This window comes from Doryrhamphus excisus, chromosome 2 (assembly GCF_030265055.1).
Source record: "Doryrhamphus excisus isolate RoL2022-K1 chromosome 2, RoL_Dexc_1.0, whole genome shotgun sequence".
Lineage (NCBI taxonomy): Eukaryota > Metazoa > Chordata > Actinopteri > Syngnathiformes > Syngnathidae > Doryrhamphus > Doryrhamphus excisus.
This window is the reverse complement of record NC_080467.1, coordinates 27,754,490-27,781,354: the sequence shown is the minus strand read 5'-3', so window position 1 is coordinate 27,781,354 and position 26,865 is coordinate 27,754,490. Positions and strand designations below refer to the sequence as shown.

At 41.4% G+C, this 26,865-nt stretch overlaps 3 protein-coding genes across 5 annotated transcripts in view; 2 read left to right on the top strand and 1 right to left on the bottom strand.

Annotated features, from left to right (window-relative positions):
- Positions 1-657: 657 nt before the first annotated feature.
- Positions 658-4,411, top strand: LOC131110544 (cathepsin Z-like). Its single transcript, XM_058063759.1, has 6 exons — positions 658-838; positions 937-1,100; positions 3,505-3,684; positions 3,764-3,914; positions 4,001-4,163; positions 4,240-4,411. Exons 1-6 carry the CDS (start codon positions 723-725, stop codon positions 4,363-4,365), a joined length of 900 nt encoding a protein of 299 aa, XP_057919742.1. The 5' UTR covers positions 658-722; the 3' UTR covers positions 4,366-4,411.
- A 1,092-nt stretch (positions 4,412-5,503) lies between these two features.
- On the bottom strand, positions 5,504-7,662 carry LOC131105051 (transmembrane O-methyltransferase-like). Its single transcript, XM_058052764.1, has 3 exons — positions 7,395-7,662; positions 5,912-6,108; positions 5,504-5,848 (listed from the first exon to the last, which is right to left on the bottom strand). The coding sequence occupies exons 1-3, from the start codon at positions 7,660-7,662 to the stop codon at positions 5,504-5,506; spliced, it is 810 nt and encodes a 269-aa protein (XP_057908747.1).
- Positions 7,663-9,573: 1,911 nt separating this feature from the next.
- limch1b (LIM and calponin homology domains 1b) overlaps positions 9,574-26,865 on the top strand; it is a 49,029-nt gene continuing 31,737 nt past the window's right edge. For all 3 annotated transcript variants that reach the window (XM_058061147.1, XM_058061142.1, XM_058061131.1), the window contains exons 1-2: positions 9,574-10,330; positions 25,915-25,985. In XM_058061147.1, coding sequence (XP_057917130.1) covers positions 10,241-10,330; positions 25,915-25,985 — 161 coding nt within the window. In that variant the 5' untranslated portion in view covers positions 9,574-10,240. The remainder of the gene's footprint in view (positions 10,331-25,914; positions 25,986-26,865) is intronic.

Below are 26,865 nucleotides of genomic sequence, written 5' to 3'. Positions count from 1 at the left end.
AGCCAATCACAGGGCACATATAGACAAACAACCATTCACACTCACATTCATACCTATGGACAATTTGGAGTCGCTAATTAACCTAGCATGTTTTTGGAATGTGGGAGGAAACCGGAGTACCTGGAGAAAACCCACGCATGCACGGGGAGAACATGCAAACTCCACACAGAGATGGCTGAGGGTGGAATTGAACCCTTGTCTCCTAGCTGTGAGGTCTGCGCGCTAACCACTAGACCGCCGTGCAGTCAAAATGGAAAAGTGTCATCTAAAAAAAGAGTGAAGTCTTGTCAAGGCAAATAGCGCCATCAAGTGGACAGTCTGCGTCATTGCCTTGGAAATTCCCATTCATATTCCAGTCAATGAAAATAAGCTACTGTACTGTAAATCAATAAATAAAATAGGGTAGTAAAATGACATATAGTGTTTTGTCACTACTCAATAGCCTGCTACCGTCTTCACATCAAAAATGGATATGAATTCATAAAAATGGCGATCCTAAAAATAATATCAGGACGTTCAATTCCCTCACTTTAGTTTATTCATTCATGTTGTCTATTTAAATATGACTGACATAACTTTTTAAAATCACATTGCAGAAGAGAAAGCTAACTATTTCCCCCCACACAAGTGGAAGGGACTCCCAGGTGCTGTCAATCAAGCCTGATTGGCATCTCAGCCTGACTTTTATTCCTCAGTGGCGTGTCGGTTGTGTCTGCGTCAGCATGTCTCCGCTTTTGTCCCTCCTGGTGTTGCTGGCGTCCGTCGTTTTAGCAGGAAGCTTTCTAAGCAAGAAGCCTTCTTGTTACCTGCCGTCGCCACGCAAGCACTTTGGAGTCAAGTAGGTTCCAAAGTGGACTCTCATATGCCCACTGGGATACATTGTGGTTGTCTGCTAGCATTCATTCATTCATTGTGTTCTGTTGCCTCCCCCCCCAGAACGGCACCCAGGGCCCATGAGATCCTGAACCTGGTTGTGCTACCCAAGTCCTGGGACTGGAGGAACGTGAACGGGGTCAACTACGTGAGCGCCACTCGGAACCAACACATCCCTCAGTACTGCGGGTCCTGCTGGGCCCACGGCAGCACCAGCGCCATGGCAGGTGGGTCCACGACGTCCTGAAGGCGTCCATGCCGTCTTTTTGTTACGCTACATCAGGGTAGCACATTCAGCTTCCAATTAAAACACTTTTACTTGGGGAAAACACTGGTATACTTCTACTAAATAAGGGTTCAATACTACCTTTTGGAGGAGGACAGGTTTAATACTATAACCAAAAAAACACAGTCAGAAAATTACATTAAAATATTTTTAACTACTTTAACTACTTACAAAAATGAGTATTTAATACTGCCAATAAAAGAAAATACAGAATGTATTTTTATTTTATGATGGGGAGGCAAAAACATGTTTGTTTTTTTTTTTTTTTTTAAATACTGCTAAAATTAAATGAGTTCTAATTTTAAAGCCATTTAATCCAACCTTTTTTTTAAAATATATTTTAAAACGGGTTTAAAACAACCTTAAAAGCCCTTAAAAGGGTTTAATTAAACAGTCAGAAAATGACATTAAAATATTTTTAATACTACTTACAAAAATGAGTATTTAAACAGGTTTAATGTATTTTTATTCTAAAAATAAATAAATAAATAAAAAAATAACTGCTAAAATGAAATGAGTTCTAATTTTGAAGCCATTTAATCCAACCTTGTTTAAAACAACCTTAAAAGCTCCCACAGGTTTAATTAAACAGTCATAAAATACATTAAAATCTTTTTAATCCTACTTACAAAAATGAGTATTTAAACAGGTTTAATACTGCCAATAAAACAAAATACAGAATGTATTTTTATTTTATGATGGGGAGGCAAAAACATGTTTAATATTATGTTTTTTTTTTAAAAATACTGCTAAAAATGAGTTCTAATTTTAAAGCCATTTAATCCAACCTTTTTTTTTTACAATATATTTTAAAACGGGTTTAAAACAACCTTAAGCCCTTAAAAGGGTTTAATTAAACATTCAGAAAATTACATTAAAATATTTTTAATACTACTTACAAAAATGAGTATTTAAACAGGTTTAATGTATTTTTATTCTATGATGGGGGGGGGGGGCAAAAACATGTTTAATATTATGTTTTTTAAAAAAAACTGCTAAAATGAAATGAGTTCTAATTTTAAAGCCATTTAATCCAACCTTGTTTAAAACAACCTTAAAAGCTCCCACAGGTTGAATTAAACAGTCAGAAAATTACATTATTATAATTTTAATACTGCTTACAAAAATGAGTATTTAACCAGGTTTAATACTGCCAATAAAACAAAATACAGATTTAATGTATTTTTATTTTATGATGGGGGGGGGGGGCAAAAACATGTTTAAAAAAATACTGCTAAAATTAAATGAGTTCTAATTTTAAAGCCATTTCATCCAACCTTTTTTAAAAAATGTTTAAAAACTGTTTTAAAACAACCTTAAAAGCCCCCACGGGTTTAATTAGTCAGAAAATTACATTAAAATATTTTTAATACTACTTACAAAATGAGTATTTAAACAGGTTTAATACTGCCAATAAAACAAAATACAGAATGTATTTTTATTTTATGATAGGGAGGCAAAAACATGTTTAATATGTTGTTGTTTTTTAAAAACACTGCCAAAATTAAATGAGTTCTAATTTTAAAGCCATTTAATCCAACCTTTTATTTTTTTTAAATATATTTTAAAACTGGTTTAAAACAACCTTAAAAGCCCCCATGGGTTTAATTAGTCAAATTACATTATATTTTATCAACTTACAAAAATGAGTTGAGTATATAGGTTTAATACTGCCATTAAACAAAATACAGATTTAATGTATTTTTATTTCTATGATGGGGGGGGACAAAAACATGTTTAATATTGTTTAAAAAAAAATACTGCTAAAATGAGTTCCAATTTTAAAGCCATTTCATCCAACCTTTTTTAAAAATATATTTAAAAACTGGTTTAAAACAACCTTAAAAGCCCCCACAGGTTTAATAGGTTTAATTTAACAGTAAAAATGGTAAATACAAAAAAAATTAACTTTTTTTAAGTTTAATTCTCCTAACCAAAGAACGGTTACAATAAATTTAATACAACCTATAAAAATAATCCTACCAAGAAAAACAAAGGCTTATTTTTAGTTTTTTTTAATGGCAAAAAAAATCACAGATTTAATACTGTTTTTGTGGGTTATCTTATTTTTTTATTTTTAAGTAAATATAAATTTAAAAAAAAATTTAATGACCTTTTTAGAAAATGCTTTAAAAAAATACAGGTTTAATACCATTTAAGAAGTGTGGGGGGGACTGGTATAGTACAAAGTATTTTAAAAAATTGGGTTTCAAAAATGTAATACTACCTTCGAAAAACGTGTTTCCCTTTTATCAAACTACTGTACACGATGATGGGCCTGATTGTATGTAAAGATGTCTGCTACTGCTGATGGTTTAGTACCCTGTACCTTCCACGCCACGTAGATCGCATCAACATCAAGCGCCAAGCGGCGTGGCCTTCAGCCTACCTGTCCGTGCAGCACGTGCTGGACTGTGCCGCCTCGGGCACCTGTCACGGCGGGGACCACGGCGGCGTATGGGAGTACGCCCACAAACACGGCATCCCCGACGAGACCTGCAACAACTACCAGGCCATCGATCAGAGTAACCAGAGCACAGCTCCGTCTTTCGCTTTCTATTCTAGTGTACCCCCATCTTACCCCCACCTCACCCCCACCCCCAGAATGCCACCCTTTCAACGCGTGTGGGACGTGTGTGACTTTTGGCGAGTGCAGCAACGTGCAGAACTATACTTTGTGGCGAGTGGGCGACTATGGCACCATAAGCGGGCGGGAGAACATTATGGCGGAAATCCACTCCAAAGGACCAATCAGGTTGGCTGATTTTTCCACTTCCTGATTTGATTTGTTGACATTTTGGGGTGGAGGATGAAATGTTCTTTATTTTGTTCATGCTGCAGCTGTGGAATCATGGCCACGGAGAAACTGGACGCTTACAGGGGTGGACTGTACATGGAGTACGTGGACAAGCCGGAGGTCAACCATGTTGTGTCAGTGGCCGGCTGGGGGGTTGAAAACGGCACCGAGTACTGGATCGTGAGGAACTCCTGGGGGGAACCGTGGGTGAGTCCACCTCCAAACATGGTCAGGTTTGTTTGTTTTTTTCCTGACTGGTAGTAAAGTGGGACGTCTTTGTCAGGGTGAAAAGGGCTGGCTGAGGATCGTGACGAGCGCCTACAAAGGAGGGAGTGGATCTCGCTACAATCTGGCGGTGGAGGACGACTGCATGTACGGAGATGTTCTGGTACCAAGACGGTACCCATAGATCACATGCACTTGGTTCTTGGTGAGCAATAAAGGACATGATTATGTTCATGTTGTCTTATTTGAAGGTAACATGGCATCTAATGCAGCTATACACTAAGCCTCCAAGGGGGGGGTCCAAACCTTTTCCAGCGGGGGCCACATAGTGAGTGATAGGAAGGAAGGATCTTTGCTTTTTTTTTTTTTTTTTTTTTTTTGCTGGGTTTAAAAAAGAAAATGTTTAATTCTTGCAGCTTAAAAAGGTATTCTGATATTTCAACTCTACAGTACTAAAATCCAATTAAATAATTTCAATTTTTTTATTTCTAAATTTTTCAACTCTGTATCCCCCCATTTTTTTTTTACAGCCTGATTATTTTATTATGACTAAAACAAGTCATCAGTTCATTTTTTTTTTTTTTTTTTTTTACTGGGTTTAAAAAAAAAATCTTGCAGCTTAAAAAGGTATTCTGATATTTCAAGTCTACAGTACTAAAAACAATTAAAGAATTTCAATTTTTTTCTATTTTTTAATTTCAATTAAGTTAATTTCTGCTGGGTTTGAAAAAAAATTTTAATTCTTGCAGCTTAAAGGTATTCTGATATTTCAACTCTACAGTACTAAAATTTTACAGTACTACGGTACTGAAATCCAACAATTTCTATTTTTTTAATTTCAATTAAGTTAATTTCTAAATATTTCAACTCGGTACCCCCCCCCCCCCCCCCCATTTTTTTTTTACAGCCTGATTATTTTATTATGACTAAAAAAAGTCATCAGTTGTTTTTTTTTTTTTGCTGGGTTTGAAAAAAAAATTTTTTTAATTCTTGCAGCTTAAAAAGTTATTCTGCTATTTCAACTCTACAGTACTAAAATTTTAAAGTACTAAAATCCAATTAATTTCTATTTTTTAATTTCAATTAAGTTAATTTCTAAATATTTCAACTCTGTATCCCCCCCACATTTTTTTACAGCCTGATTATTTTATTATGACTAAAAAAAAATTTACTATACTATTCTTGTAGAAGTGCTGCAAACTTTTCCACTTTTGCTGTTTTTTTTTTCTTGAATTTAATTTTTAGAATATGCCATGGGCCAATAAAAAAACAGCCGTGGGCCACAAGTGGAGCCGCACTTTGGACACCCCTGATGTCTATCATCAATCTGTCATTTTACTGGAGCCTGCCTCGGTGCTTTGCTCCTCAAAGAAGATCTCCAGCATCCCGTCTTGCTGCGACCTGATGCGGTAACAATCTGGTCTGCTGCGAACCATCTCTTTCAGGTCATCCAGACTTCTGTCCATGTGGTTCCTGAAGATCATGACCACGGAGCAGCCGGACGGGCGGAGCAGCTCCTCTCTCTCCAGAGCCAGGAGGTCCAGGAGGTAGAGTCTGGTGTCGTGGTCCATCAGCACCAGGTGGAAGCCTCCACTTCCTTGTGTGGGTTCCAGGTAGGAGTGCAGCTTGGGGATGACCTCGCTGGACTTACCTGTCAACACCTGGAACTGAGGGAACGCAATTTGAGGTCACCGTTTTATTTTTGATCTGCTTCTCTCGTCAGAGCCTACCTGAGCGTGTTTGAATCCGGCCACCAGGATGATTTCCTCCCCGAGGTCGGCCACCTCAGGGTCCTGCTCCACTGTGATCAGCCTACCAGCAGGGGGCAGCAGACGCAGCAGGCTAACGGAGCCGTAGCCGCAATGCATGCCCAGTTCCAGGACACGAGTGGGGCGGACACGCCAGACGATGGCGTCCAAGGCCTCGCCTGACGAGACACAAGAAGGAAACATTCGCACCGCTTACTCTTAAAGGTCCCATATTATGAATATTATAGTGCAGGGGCGTCAAACTGGTTTTCACCGTGACCACATACATTTAGAGTAGTTACTGAGGAACTACTGACCAAGCACACACATTTAGAGTAGTTACTGACGAACTAATGGCCAAGGCACATACATTTAGAGTAGTTACTGACAAACTAATGACTAAGGCACATACATTTAGAGTAGTTACTGACAAACTAATGGCTAAGGCACATACATTTAGAGTAGTTACTGACAAACTAATGACCAAGGCACATACATTTAGAGTAGTTACTGACAAACTAATGACTAAGGCACATACATTTAGAGTAGTTACTGACAAACTAATGGCTAAGGCACATACATTTAGAGTAGTTACTGACAAACTAATGACCAAGGCACATACATTTAGAGTAGTTACTGACAAACTAATGACCAAGGCACATACATTTAGAGTAGTTACAGACAAACTAGTGGCCAAGGCACATACATTTAGAGTAGTTACTGACTAATGGCCAAGACATACATTTAGAGTAGTTACTGATGAACGAATGACTAAGGCACATACATTTAGAGTAGTTACTGATGAACTAATGACTAAGGCACATACATTTAGAGTAGTTACTGATGAACTAATGACTAAGGCACATACATTTAGAGTAGTAACTGATGAACTAATGATTGGAGCACATACACTTAGAGTGGTTACTGAGACACCAATGAACAAATGTACATTTAGAGAAGTCACAGATGAACTAATGATTAAGGTACATATATAGAGAGTAGTGACCGAGGAACTAATTATTAAAGCACATACATTTAGAGTGGTTACTGAGAAACCAATGAACAAACGCACATTTAGAGTAGTTACTGAGGAACTAATGACTAAGTCACATACATTTAGCGTCGTTACTGAGGAACTAATGAATAGTGGCGAGGGGTAGGCGGGTTCGTGTTAAGTGTTACCGACTCACTTCTCACAATTAATGGGCATGCCTTCACTTTGGACTCCAAAATCGTGCTCTTGCAGGAACCAGAACAGGCAAGTTATTTTTCTCATCTAAATTCATAAACATACCAAAATATCAAACAGCAATGTAATATTACCACTAAACTGAGCGACCAATCAGACTGCTGTGATACCGCCCATACTGTATTCATACTGTATTCATACTGTATCCATACTGTATCCATACTGTATTCATACTGTATTCATACTGTAATATGCCAGCAACCAGTGCACACTAACCCAGCTGGGGTCCGATGGAGGCGGAGGGGTGCGCGTCGGCGTAGAGGTCAAAGGTCTCCAGCACGCTCTCGGCCTTGCCGTGGGTGCACTCGGAGAAGACGAAGGCGTGCACGCCGCGGGGGCACACGCTTCCCCTCCACAGCAGACGCAGCATCCAGGCCAGAGTGTCCCGGCACCGCTTGGCCAGCGTGTGACGATGGTGGGTGAACGCCAGCACAATGGCGGAGAGCAGCGTGCCGGATGTGACCGCGACGACCCATAAGTTCATGATGGCGGGACCAAATCCTGCAGACCGATGGAAGACACTATGGTCAGTCCTCAAGACTTTTTGGTATTATAATTATTATTATATGCCAAGTCATATTATATATTAGTCATATTTTTGCACAAAACAGTCAATTATTCATTCATTCATTCTCGCGGGGGGTTCTGGAGCCTATCCCAGCTGTCTTCGGGCGAGAGGCAGGGTACACCCTGGACTGGTGGCCAGCCAATCACAGGGCACATATAGACAAACAACCATTCACACTCACATTCATACCTATGGACAATTTGGAGTCGCTAATTAACCTAGCATGTTTTTGGAATGTGGGAGGAAACCGGAGTACCCGGAGAAAACCCATGCATGCATGAGGGTGGAATTGAACCCTGGTCTCCTAGCTGTGAGGTCTGCGCGCTAACCACTTCTCCACCGTGCCGCCCAAAACAGTAAATTAGTCCTTAAATAATACTACTCTCGGAAAACATAAGGGGAAAAAAAACAAGACATTTAGACAATAGTAGAGATGCAGGACTTACCGGCTGCAGCGTGTGTGTGTGGGGGGGTGTGCGTATGTAAGTGTGCGTATATAAGTGTGTGTGTGTGTGTGTGTCCTGTCATGCACAGATGCACCTGTCACCGCTTGGACGCTGCAATACTGTAAATAAATCAGCAAGGTGGGAAAGTCAACCACTTGACCCTTGGTTGGTATCCAGGAAGTGGCCGCGTGGAGAGCGTACAAATACGTGTCATGGTAAATTCAGGTCTAGACACCAAATACTACAGTTTTATTTGATCACAATATGCTAAAGGCCTATATAAGAAATGGACAGTCTCAGAGTCTCTGGGATTTCCTGTTTTAGAGAGGCCAAAGGTATAAGTGGGTGTGTCCAAGTTAAAGATTACAGCATCTTTGTCTTCTATTTAGCGGACTTATTGATACAAATTGTGATCTTTATGCTCTTTTGTTTTGTTGTTACACTGTCTTTTGCACTGCATAAACATATTAATAAAAACAAACACACATACAGTACAGATATCATCCAAAAAAATATGCAAACTTGCACAGAACGAAACCAGCACATAACTTGGGTGCATTCACTGACACCAAACAAAGTGGGACATCATTTTTAACAATGGCTGATAGTCATTCAACCAAGTAGAAATAAACGCAGCAAACCATATAAAGCAAAATAAAAACAAATTGCCACTGAGTTGAGCCTATGAAACAGTGCATATAGTGATCTATACCAGAGGACTACCCTTATGGGCTCCTTTGGCTCCCTCTAGTGGACAGAGGCAGCTGAATGAATTACTGCAGCGCCCCAACACTGTGAAGCCGTTAGTTGTTTTTTTTTTTGTTGTTTTTTTTAAACTCGTCTTGGTATACTACGGAGCTAATGTCCAGTTCGGTCCAGTTTTTAATTTTGTTCCCCTCTACGATTAAGTTTGACAACCTTGAAATAGTACATTAATAGAAGCCGAGCCAAAAGAACCGACTCTTCTTTGGGAGCCGAGCCAAAGGAGCCGGCTCGAGCCTGTCGTCACTCACTGGCTCGTGGAGCAAGGGAAATTGATGATGCTATAATGTTTACAGTACTTTTGGCCGACAGGGGACTCACACTGCGGTGTCCACAGCTCCTCTACCCTTGCAATTGCATCAAGTAGCACAAATAGTCCAACAGAGCGGTTGTGCTTTCAAAATAAGAGCTCGACTTGACTCCATGTTGACATTAAGTTCAATTAGGATAATTTAACAATGCACAGGCACGGCAGCATCTGTAATGGCTCTGCATTATACAACCCGGGACACTAGGGGGCGGTAGCGAGCAAACGAGCTTGGTGGAAGTCGCTATTATTCCAGCCATTCATATAATAGGGGTGCTGGGGTATGCTGGAGCCTATACGAGCCTACTTCCGGCTGCTGTAGTTTGCTGAGAGAAAATAAACATGTCACCCAGTGGTGTCATAAAGTGAAGCTAGCTTTGAAGCGTTGTTGATACAGAACAATTAACAAAGATGGAACAGTTGCTGCGTTTCGTTTCGTTTTGTTTAATTCTTTAAGTTTAATTGAATAACCCACGAGAAATTGAGTTACACTGCAAACGTTTTAAAGGGCAATGATTGCAACCTTGCTAGTGTACTTAGGTGTACTCTTTAGCTAGCTAAGTCACTTTTTAGGAGAGAACTACTCGATTCCGTACCTTCACAGACGGATATTTTTAAACCCTTTTGTCACAAAAAATGACAAAAGTACATTTTGGTGCATTTTTCTATTTAAAAAAATCACTACTTCTGCGACGTTTTATTTTAAAAACGCTTATTTTGAGCGTCCACACCGGAAGCCAATGTGCATGTGCGCGAAGGTAGCTTTATGCTAGCTCCCCCCCTCCTCCGCAGTGCACTGACAAGCGGAGAAGTGGAGCTACTACACCGGAGGGGAGCCACCGTGGCTCGACTGTCTCGCCGGTTGCTGCTGCGACATAACTGCTCTATTGGCACGTCATTTTGGAATAACAACTGTAGCGGCTAAGCTTGTTGTTGTTTTTTTCTTTTTTTCCCGAAGGACCAGACGAAAACACTTGGGATGGCGAGCCCGGTTGCGGAAATCGGACAGTCTCATCAGCATCACCCAGCGACAGCGTCCGCTTTCCAGGAGGCTCAGAAATGGATCGAGGTGACTCAATAACATCATTTACCGTAATGTAGCTCTTTGCAGGTGTCTTCTTATGTAGTACTTTATGTAGTATATAATGTAATTTTTTTGCACCGTCTTACCTTAGCATCATTACGTCGTCACCTGTTGAAAGGTGACGTTCACTGCAACAGGTCCACTCGTCATAACTCTCAAGTGCATGTTTATGTGCAGGATGCTTTATGAGTGTCATTGGTGTATAAACTGTATATATGTTAACGGAGTATATGTAAGTCACCTCCAAGTGCACCAGAAATGAACAGTACCTAGATATGGTCTATATTTGAAGTGTGCCAGCAGGCTGTGTTTGAGCTCCGGGGGCCTGCAGTGCGTGTTTGGCTGCTAAACAATGAATGCATCATGTGGAATGGATTTTTTTTTTTTGCCTCCCCAACAATCATGGTTTTGTTCCCGGGGAGAATTTCAGTGACAGCACTCGCCTGCCCTCATTGCTTTTGACTTTGTCATCCTGCAGCCGGCCAGCGGACGCTCGTCTGTCCCGGGAATGAAAGCTGGCATGAATGGCTGATTATTTGTTGTTGTTGTTGATGTCGTTGGGGGGGAATGCGGCTTTGGGAGATGACACAAAAGGCTGACATAGCTGATAAATACCTGATTTGAGGTCCGGCTAGTCATTGCATTGCTGCAAACACTGATTGTTTTGTACTGTACGGTGGTATTGAACACACCGGTCGCCTTGAGCGGCAACTATTCCATTTATATATTAGCATTTATTATACTTTAAATGTGTTTAATAAGTCTGTGAGGCAAATTGAAGGTTCTGGACCTGAATGTAATGTACTTTTATTGCAAATGTTGACCAGAAATCTTGGGGAGAATGTCAACATTAAGCTAGCTGGAGCGGTAGGGAGCCATATGTCCAAAATTATCTGGACCTGAATGTAATGTACTTTTATTGCAAATGTTGACCAGAAATTTTGGGGAGAATGTCAACATTAAGCTAGCTGGAGCGGTAGGGAGCCATATGTCCAAAATTATCTGGACCTGAATGTAATGTACTTTTATTGCAAATGTTGACCAGAAATCTTGGGGAGAATGTCAACATAAAGCTAGCTGGAGCGGTAGGGAGCCATATGTCCAAAATTATCTGGACCTGAATGTAATGTACTTTTATTGCAAATGTTGACCAGAAATCTTGGGGAGAATGTCAACATTAAGCTAGCTGGAGCGGTAGGGAGCCATATGTCCAAAATGATCTGGACCTGAATGTAATGTACTTTTATTGCAAATGTTGACCAGAAATCTTGGGGAGAATGTCAACATTAAGCTCGCTGGAGCGGTAGGGAGCCATATGTCCAAAATTATCTGGACCTGAATGTAATGTACTTTTATTGCAAATGTTGACCAGAAATCTTGGGGAGAATGTCAACATTAAGCTAGCTGGAGCGGTAGGGAGCCATATGTCTAAAATTACTTGTGGATATTTACCATTCAGAAGATAACCTCAGCAAAAAACATTTAGCTACTGAATTAGCTTATTGGGTTAGCTTAAGTGGGCTATTTTATGTTTTTTAACATTCATGTTTAATTTTTGCCGCTGATCTTAAAACAAAGTTAGCATATATGCTCTGACTAACTAACCGGTTAGCGTAAAAGGCTGTCAAAACTTGAATCTTTAAGAATTTACCAACTTAATCCAGTCCTTTATCTACTTCCTGTGTTTATAACACAGTTTTTTATGTCAACACGTCGAATAAAAGTCTTCCCGAAGGTTTTCTGTCCGTTGAAATGCTTGTGTTGACCTAGATTGGGATCAGCGCACAGAGCTGAATGAATAGGTAACTGATAGCGCAATCGTGTTGTTGTTCTTCCCCCTGCGGGGGCGAGGGCGGCGGTATCGTAGAACAACCTGGTAACGCTCAGTCGGCCACCTGAGAGAATCAGAATCAGAGTCAATGAATGGATGCAACCGAGCCTCATTCGCTCCGTCTTTTTTCCCCCCCTGCTGCTGTGTCGCGGATCCCAACAGGACTTGAGGCTTCGGCTCGGGAAATGTTGATATTTTGTGATAGAATCGCCCAACCCCAATAAACGGAGGGAGTCGGTGTGTTGAAGGGAACAGCTTTGAATGTTGAGTCGTACGACCGAAGTATAAACATTTTGTTGGCAAAGTTGTTGACAAATCGATTAATTTGTGTAAATAAGCATCCGTACTTCATCATTTATTCACCTCACAGGAAGATCCAGATTAGACGACACAATATAGGCTGGCCACAATAAAAGACCACTCCAATATGTGTTGTTTTACAGTACTGGGAGGGGCCGTGCATTATCATGCTGCAACCTGAGGTGATGTTTGTGGATGGGTGGTACAACAATGGGTCTCGGGATCTCGTCACGGTATCTTTTTGTGCATTGTGGAGTGGATTTAGGTGCTGACGTTAGATTAAAAACAAGGGGTGCAATATTAACCTTTTATAGGGCCGCACGATATGAGGAAGTATGGATTTGGCACGGATGTAGCTTAGCTTCCCATGATGTCATGTTGTGCTTTTTTACACAGCAAACTAGCAAACCAATTGCTTCAGTCACCATGAATCGTCATTCAATTCCATACAATGCAACATTCATTATTACAACCGTGCCTCATTTCAAGCTGATTGTTTAAAAAAAAAAAATCAGAGTGAGGCATTGTTACCGTAATCTTTGTCATGTAATCTTAGTTCATGTTTAATATGAAAACTATGATGAAAAGCATCTATCCATCTTCTGCAGGCAGCGTCCTGTCAGTGAGCACGTCATTAACATGACTGTCACATGTCACATGACTTCTTGCATTTTACATAGCTCCGCCTCATTTCTTACCCAGGCATTGCACTTATTTTCTAATTCTGTTCATTTATTTTGCTAAAAAAAAAATACATTTTAACTTTTAATAATCAGTGACGACGTCAATGGCTGCCTCTCACTCAGTAAAAGAGGCTCCCAGAAAGAACAAAAGGTCGTTATGACAAAACCCAAAGTATGCTGCTTCCCATCATCTTGTCAGAACCCCCCCACCCCCCGCCGAGTCACCCGAGTGGGTAACGGTGACAGCTGACCTCACCCAGGTAAAATGGCTGTCTTCTTGGATGTCGTTCATGACAGCCAAATCCTGCGAATTTTCCTTTCTCGGGCCCTCGGGTTATTTTGGAAACACCCCACAATCCTTCCATGATGTCATTCCCAGTTTGAAGGCATTGTTGTTTTTTTCCACGTGATGATGGATGGATGTGTTGTCACTTTTCCTCCCAAATGGACGTCTAATTGGAAGTAAAGGAAGAAGGACAAAGTGAGGATGTCTCCTTCACCAAGGTCGTATTGGACAATCTGTCACCAATCCTAAATTAGTTACAGAGGGGACGCCATAAGGTATTGGAAGTATGGTGTCCAAATTCTAGCCTTGATGCTGGAATGTGTTTACCCACAGAGGGGTAGATGATATCATCTCATTTGCATAATTGACCATGCCATATGTGCATGCAATTGTAGTGGATGTGGGAGAGACAAAGTGTGTGATACGCATAAAAAGCAAAACATACCTGGGTTGGATTCTCTGTGTGGAGTTTGCATGTTCTTCCCGTGTGTGCGTGGGTTTCATCCGGGTTCTCCGGTTCCATGCCACAGTGGAGCAAAAGAGTGGTGACGTATAAATGCCTTTCACTTGATTGTTGGGTGATTACTTTTGATCCTTTTTCTGCCATGCTTCCCCTATCACAGCCTCTGCCTCTACTCTATTGATCGCCCTCGTTCACGGGTAAAGTGGGTCGCTTTGCACGACTCCGAAATCAAACTCCCATTTCGTTGATACCTCTGTAGGCTTGAGATGAGTCAACTGGAAGGTTAAAAATGAGCGTAATGTCTGTTTTCTGGGCTTTTGATTACATCTATGATCTTAACTGCTACTATGTGATTCTGCAAGAAAATGTCTGCTATTGGAATGCATGGTGGTCGAGTGGTTAGCGCACAGACCTCACAGCTAGGAGCCCAGGGTTCAAATCCACCCTCGGCCATCTCTGTGTGGAGTTTGCATGTTCTTCGGAGTTTCTCCAGTTACTCCGGTTTCCTCCGACATTCCAAAAACATGCTAGGTTAATTAGCGACTCCAAATTGTCCATAGGTATGAATGTGAGTGTGAATGGTTGTTTGTCTATATGTGCCCTGTGATTGGCTGGCCCACCTCTCGCCTGAAGACAGCTGGGATAGGCTCCAGCACCCCTGCGAAAATGATTACGTTTGATTAATGTTCATGTTAAAGGTTAAATAACTGTTAATAGTTGTCCTCCCTATCCGTGTGGAAGTGGTAAGATTGTAGATTGTAGTAATTTAGGGATGGTGATCTGGCGCTGAAGGCTTTAGAACAGGGGTCTCAAACACACGGCCCGCGGGCCAAATGTGGCCCGCAGGACACTAGTTTGAGGCCCCCGCCTTGATATGAAAGTTTAATGTTAGTTTGATATGGATGCTGTATGGTATCATGTACCCAGAAAAAATTATTATGTTTGATTCATGTTCATGTTAAAGGTTAAATAACTGTTAATAGTTATCCTCCCTAACCGTGTGGAAGTGGTAAGTTTTTGGCTATTTAACTTTAAAGGAAATAACTTGGAGGCTACCGTTTAGGTCGCATGCTCTCTAGTTTGCGAGTTGGCATGTGTCTCAAGACCCTTCGGTTGCGCAATATGTTGTAAATAAAAAGAGTATAAATGTGACTATAGTCGTGTTTTGTCATGTCTACAGGGCTCTAATAATGCTTTGTTCATTTTAATCTGAAAAAAATAATTTTTGCCTTTTTATTTAATCTACAAATGTGTCATTGTATCATGACTTCATCCATCCATTTTCCATGTCGCTGATTCTGAGTAGGATCGTGGGGGTATGCTGGAGCCTATCCCAGCTGATTTTGGGCATTAATTAAGTCAATTAATTAATTAATGCGATCGCTCCTCCTGCCTGTGAGCTTTTGAGTGACAGCCAGCAAGCCTTGGATAAAACCAGTAAAATTAAAATAACATATTTTTTTTCCTAAAAGCATATCCGGAGCCCATCAGTTTACAAATATTAGCATTTGACCTGCTTTATTCGGAGTCGCTCTTCATGTGTGCTAGCTAGGACAGAGAGACTGACGATGATGTCCCCACCCTGTCCTTCCAGGGGATGTTTCTAATTGGGTCACGCAGGCTGAGCTGGTTTCCTACTTTTGAGCTGGGACACCAGGGAGCTGGACTATTTTGGCTGCCAAGGGAGCTTGTGCAGCTCACACTGGAGGAGGGCACAATGCCAGCGGTAGCCTCCTGAATGCCAGCCTGTGCATTTGTATCCTCAGTAGTGGACATTCGTTTGTGGTCGATTTTCTTTTATATTTTGGGAGCTAATAGCCCTGTTATGCATATAAAATGTCTGCATGAGTATGATGGAGGTCGGCTGCTAGCAAAGTATCTTATCAGTCTGCAGGTTTTTGCTGTGCAACCATATTTGTACCCCAAAACACGTTTCTTTGTGGGGTAATGGCTGTCTCTCAGGAGGCTGTAGCAACAATGTGAGCCAGATATTGTGCTTTTAGTTCTTACTTAAAGAGGCTATCTCTCCATCCCTCCAAATTACACAGTTTTTAACCCAAAAACGTAAGACCACCACCAACTAGCATATGTTACAAATACTGTAGTAATAAAACTGCAGGATTTGGATTGTCGGTCAGTCTCCTAGCGTCCATCCTTTTAACTTGTTTGCACCATTCCGACCGTCTGCTTACGCCTTCACTCCGATGGAGAGTGTCAAATAATACCTAGAGTGGAATAGCTTAGTTTAAAGCAGCGGGCCTCTTGAGCGCAGTTATCGCCATCCTCTTGCTAGTGGCAGGGGATAAAGTCTAATCCTGACTAATCTAGCCAGCTGCACCTCCCTCTTTTGGGGTGGGCGTGCATGACAGCTCCCCCTCGGTGGCTTGTATCCGACTCGGACACCATCGAGCCACACGAATTGCAGTGCCTCTCTGACCTTGACCTCTATAAAGTCTTACAATGCTGCATTCGACAAAAGGAAACCTGCTGTTTTGAAATGGCAGTTTTCGTTCTCTATGATTCAGTCCGTGCTATTTTTCTTCTTACCGACATTTCAATACAGTAAACCTTGGATATATCGGACTCGGATATATCGGAAATTTGCTCACAACAGACAGATAAAAAAGAACCAATTTTTCTGTAATGCATTTCCAATAAAAATTCATTGCATATATCGGATTTTTTATAACTGATTTCGCCTATTTCGGACAAAATCTCCAGTCCCGTTCCAATGCATTTCCATTAAATTTCCCTCGCATATATCGGATGGCCGCATCGTGGCGCTCCGATTCGCCGAATCGTGACAGGCCGCTATACGACGTCATTTGCAGCGTTTGCAGCGTTGCCTGCGCGTCCGGGTACATTGGCAACATAGTCAAGGAAGTGCCTTTTTATAACGGATAAAATCCGATTTACGCATATACCGGATATAAATCCGATATATGCGTAAAACGGACATTTTCCGGTATACGCATATAACGGATTTCGCTTTTATCAGACAAAACCAGTGGGAACAATTGAATCCGATATATCCGAGGTTTACTGTACTTGCTTTTTCCCCCAAGTGGCGGAAACCCAGGTTTTCCTCACACTGATAGTTCCGGTTTTTAGAGTTCCATGTACTTAGTCTCCGCAGCTCCGCCAGCAATATGCTGCTTATTATAATTCATTATTCCAATGGCCGCCAAGCAACTTATGTAATACAAGCAAAGCCTAAGCCTTACTTAATGAACTTTCACGCATATTAGACATTAGAACCTTTAAACCTTTCCGGCTTTGTTCAGCTTGATTTCATTGTATTATTATTATTATACATAGTATTACAGTAAACCTCGGATATATTGGATTCAGTTGTTCCCACTGGTTTTGTCCGATATAAGCGAAATCCGTTATATGCGTATACCGGAAAATGTCCGTTTTACGCATATATCAGATTCATATCCGGTATCTGCGTAAATGGGATTTTATCCGTTATAAAAAGGCACTTCCTTGACTATGTTTCCAATGTACCTGGACGCGCAGGCAACGCTGCAAACGCTGCAAATGACGTCGTATAGCGGCCTGTCACGATTCGGCGAATCGGAGCGCCACGATGCGGCCATCCGATATATGCGAGGGAAATTTAATGGAAATGCATTGGAACGGGACTGGAGATTTTGTCCGAAATAGGTGAAATCCGTTATAAAAAATCCGATATATGCAATGAATTTTTATTGGAAATGCATTACAGAAAAATCGGCCGAGTCCGATATATCCGAGGTTTACTGTATTACCATTTTCTTTGGTTTGGTTAGCAAGCAGGATTACGCAAAAAAAAAACTACTTCACCTATTTCCACAAAATGGTGTAGTTAGAATGTTGTATTGTCGTGTTGAACGATGCCAAAGTTTCAGATAATGAGGTTTGCGCATTTGGAAGTGAGCCCTGAAAGAAGTTTTTGATGGCTCAAAACACTCAGTTTTAGAAGGCGTGGTAAATATGCCCCTTTGTGATGTCACAGAGGAGCGGACTTCCTTATATGGCCGTGGCTAATAAGCAGATATGGTCTCATTGATGAACTATCGTGGTATTCAATTAATTGTTTTGATTGGAAAAATGTACATTTCATCTGATTTCATCCATGAATGATGACCTATTAAACAAGATATTCACACCCTTCAGCAACAAAGATTGCCGTTTTCCGTCGTTTATGTACCTGTTTGGTACAGACTGATTCCATGCGTCTAAGGCCTAACCCATTACTTGATTAAATAAAATAAAAAAAACTCTGTTTCAGCTCAGTCAACCGCCACAAATATATCGCAGTCCTTCAGAATACACTGAACTTAATCCATTTTATTAGGAACTATTAGCAACAAGCACTGACCCTTACTGAACCTCCTGAGGAATGTGATGCTGTATCAAAGGTACCATATAGGACCTTGGATTGTTTTCTCCTAAAATCCCAAAGCCCCCCTAGGCAGAGGCACAATGGCAGGATTTCTGTGCATTTGGGGGCAAGGAAGGCCTGGCTGCACTGCTTCCTTCTCCTAATGGGAGCTCATTGCTAACACGGACTGACAGACGTTTGCGTTCCCAGGAATGACAGTTGGATTTAGTGTCAGGGAAAGTGTCGGCAAACAGCGGTGTGGTGGTATCTTGACTTTGACAAAAAAAAAACACGTGAGGATAGAAGTCCTGCATTTCCACCTCACGTTTCCGTGATGTATTTGTTGATGGTGACGAAATTAGCATTTCAAGAGAGAAGCAGAAAGCATAAACAGGCAGATTAACCCCCATTGTGCGTCAGTGTTGACACAGTATGTCATTGAAGCTCCTGATTAGAGTACAGATCTTTGGAACCACGATAGGGCAGCGGGGCAAGTCTGAGCGTGCGAAAAGGAGAAGAGAATCCTACGGCTTTGTATGTTCAGAAGGGTCTTTGTTGCCTTCGGGCGCCACACAGCTTGTACAGTAAATGAATGAGGCTGTTGACACCTGGTTTGGTACAGTAAACAAACATGTATGATCAGTTCCTGATCAGTTCCTGATCAGGAACTGGTGTTGTTAAATGAGGTTTCTCCTCGGCCTCCAGGAGAATGTACAAAGCGGGATATCGGAGACTTGCGGAGGCCCCTGCAAAAGCCCTTCTGCTTATGAAGCTAAGCTGCTGTCAACACCGAGGGTCTTTGTTGCTGCTCAAGCGAGGCTGTGGGGTGTTGACACTATAAATCGTATGCGGTTTATGATAGGGTATTATGCAGCTGAGCTTTGCTTTATTTTAATTTTATTTATTTATTTTTTCAGCTGAGCTTTGCTTTAATTACAATAAAAATTATGGCCAGAATAATTGGTTCCTGATTATCATTCTTGTGCCATTTTTGTGCCTTAACCTATAACTCAGTGGTTCTCGGTTATTTTCTATTAAGCCCCCAGTGTTGTGTTTTGGAATACTATTGCGAAACCAGTGGGGCACGCCCCACTATTTGAGAAGTAGAGCCTTAAGCCTATATCATAGCCGCTAGTACAGGCTCCTACGGCGTGTGACATGATGAAGTACGAGCCATAGACGGGCCACAGACGTTCCTGGTCATGTCAAATGGGGACTTCGGTTTGTTTCCGATTGCAAGGCTAACTGAGGACGCTTAGTACATCTCGGTACGTCATCACATACTTAAGTAGTACGGGCAATGGTCATTCAGAACAACAACAATGCAAGAAACGCAAGGATTTGGGGAACACCAAAAATCGCACCGCCCAAAAATGGTACGTCCAGTTGTGGCCTCGGCCTTGGCTTCCTAAAACGCCAGGATATTTTCACGTGTCACAGACGTTCCTGGTCATGTCAAACGGGGACTTAGGTTTGTTTTTCCGGTTGCAAGACAATCTTACACGCTTAGTACATCTCGGTACGTCATCACATACGTAAGTAGTGCAGGCAATGGTCGTTCAGAACAACAACAACAAAAGAAACGCAAGGATTTGGGGAACACCAAAAATCACACTGCCTAAAAATGGTACGTCTGGTTGTGACCTCGGCTTTACACGCGTGCACTTCCTAAAACGCCAGCATATTTTCACGTGTCCGTCATTTTTACAAAATTTTCTATCCGTTAGACTGACTAGCTCAGTCTAATTTGATGAAAAATGTGTGTTAGGCGATGTAGGTTAGTAGGATGGGGATTTGCGATGCCATACCACGCTAAGCTATATCGAGATCGGCGTCATTTGTGTTGCAGAGACAGAAGCGGCGCTGAAGTGGGCTTTGGGCGGAGGTTTAATATCTGCATCTGCTTATTCTGCACCCCATTTTTAAAACCCTTTGACCGTTTCTGTCTCTGGGTCCCTTCTTCGACTTAATCCGATGCAACAGTCAAGCCAAGTACTGTTTTGTAGGGCATAGAGGACTGTCAGACTTGGAAGAGAATTGGGAGGAAGTGAGCAGAACTAGACAGGCCGGAGAGGAGTTAATCCACAGCCCAAACATTGTTCCATCATCAAATCAGGGTGGGAGTGGGAGGGCCTGAGTGGAATGCTAACATTTAGCTCAGGGGTTAGGGCACTTTAGCGGAAAATTGACTTACTTAATCAGAAAGACTTTGGCATTGGTGGAGACAGAAAAACGGAACCAGTGTTGGAATTCAGAGCGTAAGCTCTTAGGAAAACGAGAGCAGTATCCAGCCACTGAATGCCACGGTTTGTTTCTATGCGCTGGTCAAAGAGTGCTATCGAGTAAGAGGCCCCAAGGTTCTAAGTATGCTCCTAATTCTATTTAGAAACATGCCAAAGCTATTCATGTTATGCTGCTCTCAATGTGACCGTGCAACAGTGGTTGATGCGAGACGTTGGCACGGCAGGTAAATGTGATCCACGCCAAACAGCCTAATAGTGTGTCAAAACTTAACTAGAGGGTACGTAGATCTCATCTATCAGCTGCTGGTAATTATTATCAATAACTTCCGGCAAGAACCCATGGGAGCAGCGACCACACTGAATAAAATGTTATTTTGTAAAACAACATAAATAATACATTGTAAAATCAGGATTTTATGTTTACTAACTTCGTTCGTTCATTTTCTACCGCTTTTCCTCACAAGGGTCGCGGGGGTGCTGGAGCCTATCCCAGCTGTCTTTGAGCGAGAGGCGGGGTACACCCTGGATTGGTCGCCAGCCAATCACAGGGCACATATAGACAAACAACCATTCACACTCACATTCATACCTATGGACAATTTGGAGTCGCTAATTAACCTAGCATGTTTTTGGAATGTGGGAGGAAACCGGAGTACCCGGAGAAAACCCACACATGCACGGGGAGAACATGCAAACTCCACACAGAGATGGCCGAGGGTGGAATTGAACCCTGGTCTCCTAGCTGTGAGATGTTTACTCATTCATTCATTCATTCATTTTCTACCGCTTTTTCCTCACGAGGGTCGCGGGGGGTGCTGGAGCCTATCCCAGCTGTCTTCGGGCGAGAGGCGGGGTACACCCTGGACTGGTCGCCAGCCAATCACAGGGCACATATAGACAAACAACCATTCACACTCACATTCATACCTATGGACAATTTGGAGTCGCTAATTAACCTAGCATGTTTTTGGAATGTGGGAGGAAACCGGAGTACCCGGAGAAAACCCACACATGCACGGGGAGAACATGCAAACTCCACACAGAGATGGCCGAGGGTGGAATTGAACCCTGGTCTCCTAGCTGTGAGATGTTTACTCATTCATTCATTCATTCATTTTCTACCGCTTTTTCCTCACGAGGGTCGCGGGGGGTGCTGGAGCCTATCCCAGCTGTCTTCGGGCGAGAGGCGGGGTACACCCTGGACTGGTCGCCAGCCAATCACAGGGCACATATAGACAAACAACCATTCACACTCACATTCATACCTATGGACAATTTGGAGTGGCCAATTAACCTAGCATGTTTTTGGAATGTGGGAGGAAACCGTAGTACCCGGAGAAAACCCACGCATGCACGGGGAGAACATGCAAACTCCACACAGAGATGGCCGAGGGTGGGAATTGAACCCTGGTCTCCTAGCTGTGAGGTCTGCGCACTAACCACCAGACCGCCGTGCCGCCCGAGATGTTTACTAACTTTTGTTATTTAATCATATAAAACCAGTTTCCTCCCACATTCCAAAAACATGTTAGCTTAACTGGCGACTCTAAGTTGTCCATTGGTATGGGATAGGCTCCAAAATATCCATGACTCTAGTGAGGATAAGCGGCATAGAAAGGATTTTATAGTCAGTTTAACAATTAGTAGAATTCTATTGTTAATGTTTTTTTCTGCATTTTACCCCGTTGTAAATTTTGACTACATTTTTTTTTTTTTTTACAGAAAGTCAAAAGATCAAGGTCGATCTTGGACTTAATCTTGGCTGCACCGCTCTTTAAATACATGGATACGATTTATTAATTCCCTGAATTATCAACTCTAATAAGAAGCTACAAATGCAGTGCAATGTTCCGATATTGTTTGCCCAAATGAAGTTGGTGTGTGTTGCTGAGTGGGTTGGATGGATGACTAAACTGGTTGTGTAAGATATCCTACGCCAGATGACTCTTGTGATCTGTTAACATTTGAAGTCATTAGACGGTAAGAAGAAATGTTTTCTCCTTCAAGGCTTAGGTTAGAGCATGGTTGTCAAATTCGTTCTATGGAGGTCCGAACCAATTCTGGTGTTCTTTGTAGCCGGTCAGTAAAGCCGTTTGAGGGAAGGAACTGATCAATGAAATCACCCGCTGAAGAAAATATTTGGATGGAAATATTTCATGTCCGTGACATGAGTTTGAGACCAAGTGGGTTAGTGGGTAAAAAGTATAAAGACATTGTGTAAGACTCGATCACATGCCTAATGATCTCATGTTGGCTTTTCCTAGGGGATTTGCTTATACAGTTTTAAGTCTATTAAGTCTTCTGTCAATAGTTTTAACGACATGGGGCATAATTTACCGTCCCTTTTGGAGATGTTGATCCATCTCTGAGACTTCTAGACGATTGTGTACCATCATCCGTGATTATGAGTTATGATCTACAACGCGTTTCTTCCTTATCTTTGATCAGGACAGAATTCAGTGCTTTGGTTAAGCCTGTACCCTTCATCGTAGAAATGCGGGAATTGTTGGTATTTTCTGGATCGAGTTCTGCCAGAACCAGTTTTTCCAGATTAGGTTCACATGATGAGTGGAGCTGCAAGAGATTGTAGTGATTTAGGGATGGCGATCTGGCGCTGAAGGTTTTAGAACAGGGGTCTCAAACATGCGGCCTGCGGGCCAATTTTAATGTTAGTGCGGCCCGCGCAAGTTTGATATGGATGCTGTATGGTATCATGTACCCAGAAAAAAATTATTACGTTTGATTCATGTTCATGTTAAAGGTTAAATAACTGTTAATAGTTATCCTCCCTACCCGTGTGGAAGTGGTAAGTTTTTGGCTATTTAAGTTTGAAGGAAATAACTTGAAGGCTACCGTTTAGGTCGCTAGCTCTCTAGTTTGCGAGTTAGCATGTGTCTCAAGACAGTTGAGACACAGTTGCGCAATATGTTGTAAATAAAAAAAGTATAAATGTGACTATAGTCGTGTTTTGTCATGTCTACAGGGCTCTAATAATGCTTTGTTCATTTTAATTTGAAAAAAATAATTTGTCTACCCACCAACTATGTGTGGTTTCTTAATTTTTTATTATTTGCCGTTTTATTATTATTATTCTATTTATTTATTACTGATTGATTTATTTTCTTTATTCTTGATTTGTTTATTTATTTTTCATCTTATTTTGTGCAGAAAAATTTAAATTAAGATATTTGAGAACAGTGGAATGTTTTATCAGAGCTTTTATTGTAGAAAATAATTAATTATATAGTAATATATATATATATATATATAGTAAATTTATATATAAAAAATATATAGTAAATTTGGCATGTTGGGATCTAAAACCTAGTATCTCACTTTCTCATTTTACAATCCCTAAAAGTTTGTACTTTTTTACTTTGGACCAAATCTCAGCGGGAACAAGTTGCTCAAAATCAAATGTTAGTTGTGACTTCGGGGTTAGTCTGTGTGGGTGGTATTTCGTCTTGGGGCATGCTCTGAACTGCCGCTGTATCTCCTCAGTCCACCCTCCCAACACGCAAGCACCCCGGCGCCGAAGCAACAATTTCTATCTACACAATAGAGGCCCCCTGTGGTGATGCCAGCCATGGCAGCTAATGAAAAGATCTGCATGATGTATTGTCAGCAGATACCACAGCTGACCTTAGCTTGAACTTTCGGTCTCAGACCCGCAATGTGCCGCGCTCGGGCAGCACGGACCAGAGCTAAAGTATGTCATCATATGCGTATTTGTTGAACAGCATGGTTTTCTATTGTTGTTTCCCTACCAGCAGTCGGAGCCAAAGGCATCTGCAGATTATGCTCTCTTGCCAAGTTGAATTAACCAGATTATTGGCCGCGAGCCGTGATTACATGTGTTTTTGAACTCGATGGTTACGTAACCTACTTGAGACAACATCGCCTAAAACAAAAAATGCACTACAAAAGCAGCCACGTGGGTCTTTTGTTTGTGTTCTCCGTCCTTGACGACCAACTGTCAACTCTATAAACAAAGCGTGTCATACATCCGTGGCCTGCAGGGTTGGACTGAGTAGCGCTGGAGGTTTCCCTGAAACACGCCTGCTGCCTTCAGAGCTTGAGTTATTGGTTGTTCATTTGGGGCAGGGCGTTGAGAAACTGCTTTGTACTGGTATTGAAATCCAGTACATTATGTGAGCATTCCAGGGCTGCCAACTATTACGGATTCTGCGGAAATTGCCCGACTTCTCGACTGCATATCAGCTTTGTCATATAGGTGAAAAGCGTATTATTAGGATGAATCTCAGTTTTTCCCCATTGTTGCCATTATTTTATTTTTTTTAATTTTTGAATTTCCAAAACTCTTTCTTCATGATTAATTTTTGTAAATTCTTGTAAAGCTATAATTTTTTCCCCAACTTAATTTTCCCAAAATGTAAACTTTATTTGGTGTTGTTTGTTTCTCATATCTCAATATTTCAACTTTATGCTCCTAAGATGACATCTTTTTTCAGAATATTACAAGTTTATTCCCGTAAAAATGCAACTGCAAATGCAAAAAAATGCAACTTTTTTTCTCCTTAGAGATCTTTTTTCTCTTTTTCTCTTTTTGCTTTTACAAGTACAGTTGTGTTTTTCCATGTATGCTGTTTTCAGCTATTTTCTTCATGTAATAATGGCTTAATTCTTGTAAAATTACGTTTTCCGCAACCTAATTTTTTGTTGTTTATTGTTTTATTAGTTTTCCTAATAATATGACTTCAAATATTTCAACTTGATGCTACAAAAATTGTTATTTTTACTCATGTCATACTGTAAAACCTGCTAATGGACCCCAAAATGGACCTTGGGCCACACTTTGGACGCCCCTGGATTAGCCATTCATATTAATTGTTTTGCTGTACTGCACAATTCACAGCGTAGTGCTCATCCCATCAACAGTCACGACACATTTATGGTCTCACAGGCGGTTAGAAAGTAGAACTCTCAGATTGGAACAGAATCCCCCCCCCCCACCCCCCACCCCCCCCCACCCAACTGATGGAGGGGTGACAAATTGAATGTCTCGCAAGATAAAAATGTTACATAAAATTTTGCAAGTGTCTCCTTGTGATGCAAATGCATGCAAACAATCGACTCCTCCTCTTCCTCAAACCTGATAAATCCCCTGTCACAACAAATTAGCTTGCCGGGGGCCATTTGCTCAGGATGATGGCAGCTTAGGCCAAGCTTGTTAGCGTTTAGCGCTGTTAACCAGAGATGGACTTGATGGATGGTCCGCTGCTTTTTTTGTGCCACCGTCCAAGCCATTTATTGTCAAGAAATGATTTGGAAGAGCGCTGAATTAAGGTTGTGTTGTTTATATTGTTTATGTCTGTCGATTTATAGACTAATTACTTTGCACTGGACTCATTCTCTGTGTTTCCTGTCCTGTAGGCTGTGACGGGAAGATGCTTTGGTGACAAGAATTTCAGAGGTGGTTTGGAGAATGGAATCCTGCTATGCGAGTAAGTACTGATTTATTTTTCTTTATGACCGAACTGTTTATGATGTTTCTCTATGTTTAAGACTTATTGAGATGCTTTGGCACTTGCTTGACAGATGATTTATGATCGGATTTAATTTCAAAGTCACCATAGATAGACTTTAGTACGATGAAAAAACTTCCAAAAAGAGTGCGGTTGCTGTCCACGTCGTGTCTACGCACACCTAGGCTCTTCCTCCCCCGGCTGTTGAAAGCTATTCTGGGGGAGTCGAACGGAGAGCGGGATTTCTGTGATTGAAGTGGATTGAAGTTATGCTGTGGGAAAGAGGACTTTGCTAATGGGGAAATTACATCTTTTCATCACAAAATAACTGCCGGAATGCAGCGGGCCGCTCGTATCAAATACCACAAGGGTATCCCATGGGTGGCCTCTTCCTCCGATGAAAACGCAGAGACGAGATGAGACGGGAGACTCCATAAATTAATAACATGTCATTCATATCAGTCATACAGTTAGACTTCATCAAAATGGCCTCAATACTGGAAAGGTCTTTTTACACTAAAAAAACGGTATAATGAATATAATTAGGTGTATTCCGCTCAGATTCCAACACAGGTCTTGCAATATGCTAACCACTCGACCACCGTATGAGCTAACCAGTTACTCTCACATTTATTTATTTATTTATTTTCTCGAAACTTAAGAAGCCACAAACCAACCACTTCCACATGGGATGGGAGGAGAACTGTTTTTTTTCACTCACACATATGCCAATCATGCAGCGTTAAGGTAATGTCATGTAAGGTAATGTGGCTGCATGGTGACCATACTGCATATCATTTGTATTTTATGTTTTGTCTAATAATAGACCATAGTCTACCACCAAACAGTGGTCATTAAT